Source organism: Lytechinus variegatus, chromosome 6, assembly GCF_018143015.1.
Source record: "Lytechinus variegatus isolate NC3 chromosome 6, Lvar_3.0, whole genome shotgun sequence".
NCBI classification, from domain to species: Eukaryota; Metazoa; Echinodermata; class Echinoidea; order Temnopleuroida; family Toxopneustidae; genus Lytechinus; species Lytechinus variegatus.
Window position 1 is genome coordinate 40156729 of NC_054745.1, and position 12021 is coordinate 40168749.

Sequence of the window (12021 nt, forward strand, 5' to 3'; positions counted from 1 at the left end):
GCCCTTCCCCATGTACGAGATTCAGCAGTTCATTATGCGCTTTAGAGTCCAATCTCGCCCTTTTGATATCTTTGGTATAGACCAATTTCACAACGTGAGAGGGCAGCAGACTGGTCGCCATGCGAATCAACTTTTATAGTACACAAGTCAATAGGGTATTTGGTACATTCGTTCGATTTTTTTTTATTTTGGACCAATTGAGCAGATTTCTTGTAAGATTCACAATGAGCATTAATCGGAGAAGTTCAGGTCGCAGCTGTGCTGTGTTCAATCGCCACAACAATTGGAGAAAGCTTCAGGATTGGAAGCAAAGTGAATGTGAAATTCACTCGCCTAGGACTCATGAAGCCTGTTTGTGTGTGAAGCCGTACTCCCTGCATAGGTTTCCAGGCCGTGATGAAGGACCTGTTTCATAAAGAGTTGCTATGATAGCAACTCCTGCTGGAATGGTAACTACCATGGCAAAAGTGAGAATTCTGCTTCCTGATTGGCTTTTATAATAAAAGTTGCCATTCCAGCAAGAGTTGCTATCATAACTTTTTTATGAAATGGGCATTCTCACTGTTACCATGGTAGTTAACATTCCAGCAGGAGTTGCTATCATAACAACTTTTTATGAAACAGGACCCTGGCCCTCTCTTCCCCTTCCTCCTTACTCTCTGTTTTTTTTCTCTTGCCTTGCCCCCTCCTTTTGGATACTTATAGGCCTGCATAAAATGTGGTGGTGGTGGTGGTTTTTTTTATGGGGGGGGGGGGAGGGAGGGGGGATTTATTTGATCATGCTTAGATGGAAATATCAGTCCCTCTCATCCTCTCTCTCATCCTCTCTCTCACTCTATGTCTCGTTCACTCTCCCGCTACTCTAACACAATTTACTAGCAACAAGAAGTGAGCTCCCTGTTGAAAACCAACAGCGATTCTTGGTCATCATCAACTCACTTTTACTGACAAAACTAAGGGGAAAAGGTAGCCAAAGTGCAAAAATTCATCATACCTTCATCGGTCAGATATGGCCATTGTCTTACATGTACATCGTCTACCCAGGTGTCCATGCTTTATTTTATTGATTTATGATGAAGTTAATGACACAATATCAGAGCTTATCTGTAATCTTTCATTGAATTTGTACACAGAGCCAATCGCGGTCAGCGCACTTGCCCACCGCAGCAATGGCGTCGCCGATAGAAGGCCAAATACATAAACCGGCCGTGAAATTGGTCTATAGTTGCCAATAAATAGAATCATCCATTGTAAACATGGTAAAGAAAAAAATAATGAGCGAAAGAGAGAAGTAAAGAAAAGAGAAATAAAGAACGAAATAAAGACAGAGAGCTCCTAAATTTATAAAGTATTTGAGCTATATCATTCATACGATTTCCTCCCTGTTATAGGCCTAAATGTGAAGGCCTTTTTGTTCTATCTCTTCATAAGGGTTCTCGATGTCATTGCGTTCAACATAGACGTTGCGTGGCGCTGGTATGGTGGCAACGGTGCACGGGCTGGCGTTAATTTCCGTAGTTCCAAGGCTATCCTTACTTCGCCGCTTCAATCGGATGTAACTGAGAATGAAAAAAAGAAGATAATTTATGATATATTTTTCGGCATCGTTCAGCTTTCAAAATGGTTAACTATCTGAAAGGCCTTTATGCACTATTTTGATTATTCAAACAAAGGCATTTTAGTAATTCATTTATTCATCCATGCACATGTATATTATTTAATCATATCCATTCACATATTAATTTACTTATCAAATTTTGCATTTGTTAATTTTGATTATAAATCAACTCACTTAAAAAGGCGTCAATAGTATTATTTAGTAACCCATTTGTCCGGTTTATGAGTAAGCCTACCAATGCAACGGTGTGTTGCTGGCCTCTACGTTCTAGTAGAGTAGACCTTCCAGAGCAGGTATAATCAGTTAGTTGCCATGGTGTCATGGCGGCCTGGTTCAACCCGTGGGTCGTTTCATAAAGCTGTTCGTAAGTACGACGCGACTATAAAGAACGACTGGTGATCCCTTACTAAGAGAGCTACGAGACGAGGGCTAAGGACTAGACATCCGAGGCCAAGGCGAAGGCGATCCGATCAGCTGCTGCTTCTGTGACATCCGGGTTATACTTTTGGCGACGCGCACTTTGAATTATGGCGGGAAGCCGCTAGCTGATCGTGCGGCGTGCGATCGCCTCCAATGAAACATGCGTGTTGCTTACCTCAAAACAAGTAATCCTAGAAGAAAAAGGAGCGAAGGTAAAGCGACAACAAAAGCCAGCTTCCAGTCATGGCATTCCCCGTATACAGGCATGCTGAGTGTAGTATTTTGAAGACACTCTGTACATTTCACCTCTGGGATGATCGGGCAGGCAGACGTCGCCGTTGCTGGCGGGATTTCAGTCATATCAGTTCCATCTGCTGTTGGTGAAAGCAATGAAAGTAAAATCGAGATGTGTAGATCGTATTAATCTCGTCTGAAATGGTAGGTTAGCAATAAATCTTTAAGACAAGTCTAGCCTGACCAACCATGCCTGTTGTTTGCTATCGGACAATGTCGGAAGAGGATTATACCAAGAGAAGCTATACTGACAGAAATATCATCAACCACTGCGAACCGCATACGTACAGGATTCTGTTTTAGGGTAAAGCAGGATAAGTAAGTTCGATCTATTTCTTTTTAAATTAATAAAGGGCAACAACGTAAAACCCCACTCTATTATCTATCTGCTTTCTACTTTTATTTAATCCAATTTTTTCCTGTTCTTATAGTTTTATTTTGTTTCTTTATCATTTTCCATTTTTCAGCCATTGGGCATCGCTGTAACAATGTTATTTCCATCTAAATCGCCTTTAAATCGTCCACATTACTTTTTGTTGGCGTTGTGGCCCAGTGGGTAAGTCTTCTTACTTTGAATCAAGGAATTCATATTCGTTGTGCTGCACTCAACCCAGGTGATATGAATGGGCACCTTGTAAGAATTTATTCCTTGAAATGATGTATGGCTGTGGGGGCTAAAACCAGGGTATTAATATCCAAATCCTTGGACATAACGTCCCAAGCGCGTAGGGACGTTATGACCTAATGTGATATGCGCTATACAAGAACTGCGTCATTGTTATTATTAACAAATGACTCCCGGACTATTTTTGGAAATTGATGATTTAAAGTTAAACAATTAATAACTGAACTCTGCGCAACACATTTATTCTGGTGAAATTGTTTATCAAACACGAGGTCCATTTTACACAACTTGTAATATCAACAAATTTGCAATGACAGTTTAAAGCTACTAACATCTTTAGATTCTAATGGCCGATGGTATACTTTTACAGATTTGGCAATTTTTCTTTAACACGTCTTAGTGACATGGGCATGGTTCTTGCACCTATTCTATGCGATGGTGGGTTAACATTTAGTTCATTACAATTGTGTATAACTGCCTGAGTAAATAGCAAACTATAGCCCTTGGACAAGTCCTCTTGCGCTGCTTGTCATGCCGAAGGCTACAAAGGGAGTATAGGCCATGTTAAGGGAAATAACAGCACCGAGAACCTTGGTCAAAGGCTAAGCAAGATAAAACACAACGCACCTGCTGGAGAAATCGTATGAGATGTAACTGTGATAGCCTCTGTCACAGGCGCGATGGTCCTGAAGGATAACGCAGGCCGTCGTGGACCTTCCTCACCCGATAAGCAATTGATGACCGAAACAGCGACTAGATAACCGGTATCCGCCTCAAGGTGCCCGATGTAGAACTCGAGCTCGTTGCCAACCGGTACGAACCCGACACTAAGCCACGGTTCGTTGTTATCGCCGACGTCCTTCTTGATGTTGATATCGTAACCACAGATAGGGCCATCCCCTTGGTGGTCGCTAGTCCACTCGATCTCCGCTTGTGACGTTGAAAGATTGGTCAGAACAGGGGCCATCATCAAAGTCGGTGGTTCTACGAAGGAAGAGAAAGCAGCAGGAGTGATAGGAAAAATGTTAATATCCGATTTCATTACTTTATACAAAAGAAACAGATTATACAAAAATATATACGAGTGGAGCACCTCTGGAAGTCTCGCTTGCATTAGTAAATACGCAATTCAATATCGCGGTAGTGGTGACAAAAACACCACTCATTGTTTTATGATGATAAAATACTATGTTCGCTGTCCCTAAATGAAATTTGACCTTGATCGTGTGACCTTAAACTTGTGCAAGACGGTCAGGGGTACTTGATCACCCTTATGTCAAAATTTCATGAAATAGATCCCCAAATTTTCAGTTATGATATTAAAAAAGAAAATAGCCTTGGTTAAGATTTCGTTTTGATATCCCCAACATAATCTAAGTTCCTTTACTTTAATCATGTGATCTGAAACTCATAAAAGGTATTTGGTGATACTTGATTACCATTATGTTTAATTTTCATGAGCTAGGCCTATACTTTCTGAGTTAAATTTCAAAAAAATAATTTTCCGGTAAGATTTTGATGTTCATTCCCCCAACATAGTCCGAGTTTAATGACCCTAAATAACCATTGACCTTGGTCATAGGACATCAATCTCTTGCAGGATGTTGAATAATACCTGGTAATCATTATATTTGCGTTTCACGAAGTAGGCCCATAAACTTTCTAAGTTATGATGACATTTCAAAACTTAATCTTCGGTTACGATTTGATGTTGACGACGCCGCTGCAGTCTGGAAAGCAGCGCCTATAATTTCACTCTGCTATGAAGGCGAGACAAAAATGAAAGAGTATACATTTTCAAAGTTTTAAATCATTGTCAGCTGAAATGATTTTTTTAATGAAGATAACAATCATGACAATTAAACAAGAAGAGTAACAGTTTTCACTCGCATCTGACAGCAAACTAACCAAACGAAAACTTTGATAATGATAGCGATAGGTTTAATCATGATGAATGGATGAATGGAGATAACGATTTAAGGGGGGGGGGGGGTTAAAAAGCTCCAATGCAGATCAACGCATGGGGGCAAAACGTCGCCATTCTTGGCCGTTTAAAATATATTTTCATCATTTTGCGATGGATTACGACATACCTTCAAATAACAACACAATCATATTCCATCATTTGCCGTGCCTTTTCTTTCTCGACCTCCTTTCGCTTTTTGTGCTGTTGGTTTCGGAGCTTTGGGGGTGCAGTGCCCTCTACGCTCCTATACCGGTGGTAACATACTTGCTAATTTATTGATATTATTGTCTGGTCAATGTTTCACAAAGCTATTCGTAAGTTACAAATGACTGTACTTATGACTTGCGACCCTCTTTTTTTTTTGCTAAATGGTATTTCCCTCTCTGGTATCTAACCTTTAACCTAACATAATAATGCAATCCTAGCCTTTCATCTTAGATGAAATATAAGCAAATGCCGTGTTGCCCCCTACAGGTTATTAACTTAGTACTTAAGAACATATTCGATTCGTGCATTAAGTCGTTTGTAACTTAAAGAACAAATTTACGAAAAGCTCACCAGATGTCACAATAGTAATGCCCACTTACCAGCACCATATCATTCTATGGAAAATTTGGCAGAATGAAATAAAAGTTTCATAACCTCACCAATTGTGGAAGTCCTCAGAGACAATAATGGTCCTTCTCCGAGTTGAATAATTCTTGCACCGTCGCACAAGATAGGTCTTACTGAGACCTGGTACCCCATAGACGGCTCTAAGCCAGTTAGGTTGAAGACACTCTGTTCCACAGACTGTGGACCCGGTTGCAATGGCACGAGACCCGCAGTCGTCCAAGGCGTGGCGTCATCCCCGAGACCCCTCCTGTCGATAGCATAGCCGCACGTAGGTCCATCACCGACGTATTCATCTTGCCATAGGACAGTTGCATAGGTTGTTCCTGATGCTATTGTGCTAGGGTGTTGGTGCAAGCTGGGCAAAACTAATAAATGAAATAAGAATAAAATTATCATCCGTTTTATTCTTACATTTCATGAATAGGCCTAATAATAATAATAATAACGTTTTATTTACCCATGGTAGCCACTGCAGTTATAGGAAACTGCTCTACCAGCGGGCCCTGCTTGACATGATAATGGTATTGTTGCTCCCCTTCTAGAATATAAATGCTGAGCGCCTAGCAAGAAGGTAGAAGGTCTCATTTATAAAAGTCGTTGGTACGACTCGGCCTAGGACCGAACCCACGACCTCTGGGTTCATGATCATAGGCGGACGCTCAACCACTGAGCAGCCATGCCCGGTTAACAAAGAACTACAATTCAATGCCCGAGCAAAGCTACGTGAACTGCATTTGTGACCATCTACCCCCAGAACACCAATAAGTCGCCAGGAAAGGTTTTTTATTGATAGACAAAATAGTAAATTGGTTTTCAAAATGAAAGAAAAACAATTAGCTTGTCTAATCATGGACCTACAAGCTAGTAGGTCCATGGTCTATAGGAGTATTCTTCATCATTAATATACTTTAAAAACGTCAAGTTGTTCAGAAAAAAAGGTACAAGAGTTTCTTTGATGCAATTTTTGGTGGACTGCTTAGAAGTGTCATTGAAATGGCACAGAGTGCACACCTCATACTTGAGTGATCTTCTGAAGCTCTGTTCTTTCTGCATTCAATCAAGTATTTGAGTGAGTTATTGTTGATCAAGTTTTACAAATCATATATCATTTTGAACATTGGTATTCGCTTCTTCAAACTCTATTCATTTAGGGTGATTTACCGTCGGTTTGGGGGTGGCTGGTCACATTTCATACTTAAGTTTTGACCGGTCAATAGTACAAGTCACCATGGTAATTTGTGTACTATTTTGAGTAGGGGGGGGGGGTATTCGTGCCTTCCCACGATAGGGGCACGTCCCCCCTGGGATTTCCGCCCATGGGCCCGTGTAACCTAAACCTGATTTCGGAATGAACAAGGGGGTAAATATCAACTTACCATAATTCTGTGTTGACGCGGACAGTTCGGGACTTGATGTCCCTTCTTTCCCAGAGCAATGGAGAAGACGTACACTTATACCATAGCTGGTCCCTGCGTCCAGTCGGTCAATTGCGAATTGGTAGAAGTTTGCATCTTCTTCAACGGGAACAAAACCAACACTCGTCCACGATGTCGATGAGGGATTTTGGAGATAGACAGTTGACCCGCAGACTGGACCGTTACCATTGTAATTTAGATGCCATGACACCCAAATATACGAGGTCGTAACGCTTATCACTTCGGGTGCGTTCTTCAAAGTTGGCAAGGCTAAATGAATGAGAAATTCAGGTAATTTTATTTATTTTTTTCTAATTCATTTTTTCTTTTTTGAGATTTGTTAGAAAAATATTTGAAAAAATGGCCTCTGTGGTCAAGGCTATGCCTGGTTTAAATAAACAAAACAAAACACGAATTACCCGAGGTTACAGGAATGCTGTTGTGTCGTGACAGTTGTCGTTTTGACGTCACCATGGACCCAACACAAATATCGTGAAAGGTCCATGACTTCACGGATACAAAAAAAAAAAGAAATTAGACATTCTAAAGATTTTCGCGATTAGTTACGATAGGCCAATCGTGGCTTTTGTAAATAATCGCAAGGCAGTGGGAACAGGCTATTACATTCGTTCTTTACCTTGTGTCTTTATACTGGTGCTATCATGATTTCACAGGTTAAAAGAACGGTTTTCATTTAAACACCGTCTTACTATGTGGAAGAGCCGTGGTGTAGTGGTTCTGACTCTCGCCTTGGAAACAGAGGGTCGTGTGTTCGAATCCCACCGTGGTCTAGCGCCCTTTGGCAAGGCGTTAATCCACACTTTGTCACTCTCGACCCAGGTGCTAAATGGGTACCCGGTAGGATGCGAAAGGTATAGTATGTTTGATTTTGCCAGCGCCATGAGGCTGCGATGAATGCAAGGAATGCTCCCCAGAGAGTGGAAATTGTGCACTTTTCGTGCAGGATTGAAATTAATCCAATAACCGGGGTAATAATATGCTGTAACGCGCTTTGAGCCATTCTGGGAAAAGCGCTTTATAAAAATTGGCTATTATCATTATTACTATATACCGGGTGAGAATTAGCGTACCTTAGAGGGCGAGTCACAACCCATGCAAGGGACGTATCCATGCCCCCCCCCCCCCCCGACGAGCCACAAATGGCCTGCTCCTTTGAACTTGAAAACCCTTTTTTTTATTGCTTGCTTGTCAATTTTTTTTTCTGGTGCAAAATGTCTTTTGTCCTTTATTTGTGGTTGAAGACCCTTTTTTTGCTTGTCAATTAAAGGACGTTATTTAACCCCCCCCCCTTTAGAAAATCTTAGGTACGCCACTGCGTGAGAGTAAACAAGGAATGGCGCCTCACAAATCCCTATTTTATGGAAAAGATAATGACATGAACGCACAATCATTTTATATAGCTGTAAAGAATACAATTAAAATAATTAATTTGATGCCATATTCATGCGGTATGTGTAACGCTTGGATAATCAGTGGGTATTCTCTGCAATTATGCAAATTTTTATTTGCGCCGAAGTATGGTATGTCTGCAATGGGTGAATCCAGATGCCAATGCTGTCATAATCCTAGATGGGTTAGTAAACATGTTTGCAAATCCGTTTCCAATCAAATTCACTTGAGAAATGATACTTACAAGTGTTTATTTATAAACGATTATATTATAAATTACTGAGAAGGAGTTTTGAAATGGATGTTAAAGCAACCGTTGGAGGGTTATGGCGTCGCTGACTTCTGCATTCATTCATTACAGTTGCGCTGACGGGCGGGCAGAATTACCGACGAAATCCAGAGGAAAGAGGGGGGGGGGGGGTGTGCATCCCCACATACCCCCTTTAGTAACGGCCCTGCAATCAAGATCTCGATCATCTGATACTAGGCTGTGGGGAATCCCCATCATGACAAGTACTTGAAGCATTTGGGGGAATCCCCACCACTGTATGACGTCGTCATAGGTCTATCATCCGGCCCCGCCGTGCCCCCCCCCCAGAGTGCCACAATCAAAATTTGTATTGGAAATATGTCGTTTACCCGCAATTGCTAATAAGGTAAAATGTTTTAAGAGGCAAAATCGTTTTTTTTTTTCTATTCTGACATTCTGTGCCAAATTTTAACCTACTTTATTTTGTTCCTTGACATTTGCACGCATTTCAAATTTATTCATTTGTTTATTTAGTTATTTTTTTTTTGGGGGGAGGGGCTAAAAAATTAAAATCTAAACTAGCTGTATCATGCACATTTTGTATACTCACTTGGATTGCTATCTTTGAAGTAGAAATATGAGATCACAGACGAGTAAGCTAAAGAAAACAATGAAAAATGAAAATAAATTTGTATAATTTGTTTTACCGTGTAGCAGTTTGAAAGAAAAAATAATTTAACACAATCCTGCACATAGAAATATATTTATTATTATCATTATTAGTATATATATATATATTTAGGGGGGGGGGATCCACTAAAAAAAACCAGATTCGTTTAATTCAGACAATTCAACTGATATAATTGTATTTGTCTACCAAATCGCCAGAAAGGACATGGTTAGTCAAATTACAAGCCGTAGTTGCATGAATACTTGCAGTCTATTCAGTCATTTTCACAAAAAAGTGATTTTTGACAGAAAATAGACAATATTAAATGACCACACATGTCTTTTCTTTTTTCTCTCTTTGGATTCAGTGGCCATGAAATCATTAATTTAGACATGAAAAACTATATGGAATACTTATGATTATATGTAAAATAAAATTGCGATTTGGGGGCAATTTTTTTTTTCTTACAAAGAAAAACAGAATTCGCTCATTTGAAATTGAATTTCCCAAAAGAGGTTTTATTTGCCAACCCCTCTTATTAGGGTACGAATTATTTTTTTTACGGACACTGGATTCATTCAAAATATCACCAGACATATCAGAAGTATTAAATTTATAAAATATCCATTCAATAAGACTAACCTTTAATAATGCAATGTTTATATTTATTTAATTTTCAGGATTAAAGATTCTCAAATTAAACAACAATAAATATAAACAAATAAACAACAACAATGCCCGGGGATTATCTAAAAGTAACTACTTTTCTGTTTAGGCTCTCCTCATTGGTTGATATAAATTCATACCAATATTATATACGCGATAAGAGTAATAAGAAATATATATTGTGAAAATACATGCATAGGGTTTTTGCAACAAAACCATTGAATTAAAACTGATATTACATACCATTAAAAAAAGGAAATTTCGTCCACGAAAAAGTCTTCAACTTCATAGGGAGGGGGCACACAACATTATTTGAACTGCTAAAATATTATTGATTGAATATTATTTTCTTGGCAAGGTTACCAAGATGCTTTTAGTAAGGTAACATTTGGAAGGGTTATGGTAAAAAAGACAAATTATATAAAAGAGAAACATAAAAAGTATTATTTGGTTTGTTCGTTAAAATCACAATAAACCTGTAATCTTTTGAATTATTTCTTTTTTTCTACTTGGTCTTCATTTGGGTCAAAATCATGTCGGTTTATAAGGCACGTAGACCATGTTGACTAGTCAAATAAAAATTCATCTTCAAAGATAGTTCACGTCATATCAAACTAAAGAAAGGTAATGATATAAAATTGCATTTTGGTTTATTATTGCATCGCCATTTTTTTTTTTCTCAATCTTTCTTCTCTTTTGGGGGTTTCGAAAAAAAATTCTCAAAAACATCAGCGTGATGTTTTGGTGAAAATCGTTTTGTTTTGCCTGTCATTTTTTTCTTTTTTTTCGGGGGAGGGGGAGGGTGTTTTCAAACAAATTAAGCCTCTCTAGAAAATCTTTGCAAGCTATACAAGCCCCTAATTTAAATGACTTTGTCTTTGTATTTATTTTCGAAGAACTGTTGGTACACGATTCATTCACTTTTCATTCATTTATTGGTTTTTGCAACATTTTTCATAACAAAATTCTGGACAAGAAAATACATATTTGAATTTCGACAGCAAGATAATGAACAATACTTTTGTATATAAATCATCAAATATATCAAACATAAATGAAAACAATTAAGTGGTATTTTCATTTACACAGTTAATAGGATGGTTGCAAGGGTCGTCACAAAAGCAAAGCTTGAAAACGTAACAGCCCTGGAAAATAGATTACCCTTCGTAATTCCGAAACACGTTAATTGCTTATACCTCGATGTTCATTAATCCGAAAACGTCAAGGGGTTCGTTAGTCCGAACATTTATGGTGTTATTCCGTAGGTTCGATAATCCGAAAAACGAAATAAGGTTCGTTATCATTTCGGTTTCGGAATAACGAAGCTTCGGAATTACGAATGTATGCGGGAAAACAGCCCTCGAAAACAATAAGATACAGCTTGATTATCATTATCAATATGGGCACATCCGATATACTTACCTAATAAGACCAACACGACACACACCAAACACACCACTATCACCACAGCAGATCGAGTCCATTTCATATTCGGTCCAAGCTGGAATAATATTATGGTAGTATCCTATGAGTATGACGATAAATAGCAGCGTTGCCGATACTCGAATTGCTCGTTGAATTTTTCCAGAGTCACCTTTATGTTGTTCTTGTTTCTTAATTTCGATCCACATCAATACTAGCTGATTATACAGTCATCCTCAGAGCTATTCACATATTATTATGATTATTATGAAAATGTGATGCTTACTGCGCGGCAATCTGGTCCAATCAGGGCGACCAAAGGGAAGGCCTCTCTTGATTTTACGAAAGATGCGTTGCGATACAATGGATTGCGAAATTCGGAGCGGGGATTCCCCAATGCAATGCGTAGTGTACAGAGAAGTTGAAGGTCAAATTACTACACAGCTCCTTGGTTGAACCCTGGTTGACTACAGATGGCGGTATTATTTTGATAAATACCACATGTATGATTGGGGTGTGACTGGGGGTGCCGTGGCCGAGTGGTCTATGGCGCCTGGCTACAGGGAGACCAGATTTCACAAAATGAAATACGGGACAATCGACAAAAAAAGATCGACATGGAAGGCTACACAGTGTTACACCTATGAAAA

The 12021-nt window shown here is 39.2% G+C and overlaps 1 protein-coding gene across 1 annotated transcript; it reads right to left on the bottom strand.

Annotated features, from left to right (window-relative positions):
* Positions 1-1153: 1153 nt before the first annotated feature.
* On the bottom strand, positions 1154-11438 carry LOC121417818 (twitchin-like). The gene is made up of 7 exons (XM_041611552.1): positions 11372-11438; positions 9224-9271; positions 6915-7223; positions 5571-5903; positions 3585-3941; positions 2214-2412; positions 1154-1559 (listed from the first exon to the last, which is right to left on the bottom strand). The coding sequence occupies exons 1-7, from the start codon at positions 11436-11438 to the stop codon at positions 1394-1396; spliced, it is 1479 nt and encodes a 492-aa protein (XP_041467486.1). The 3' UTR covers positions 1154-1393.
* Between the last annotated feature and the right edge of the window lie 583 nt (positions 11439-12021).

Coding starts and splice junctions, on each gene's coding strand:
- LOC121417818 (XM_041611552.1), bottom strand. CDS start 11,438: ATGAAATGGACTCGATCTGCTGTGGTGATAGTGGTGTGTTTGGTGTGT. Junction 9,272..11,371: donor TGTCGTGTTGGTCTTATTAG/GTAAGTATATCG, acceptor TGTTTTCTTTAG/CTTACTCGTCTGTGATCTCA. Junction 7,224..9,223: donor CTTCAAAGATAGCAATCCAA/GTGAGTATACAA, acceptor TCATTCATTTAG/CCTTGCCAACTTTGAAGAAC.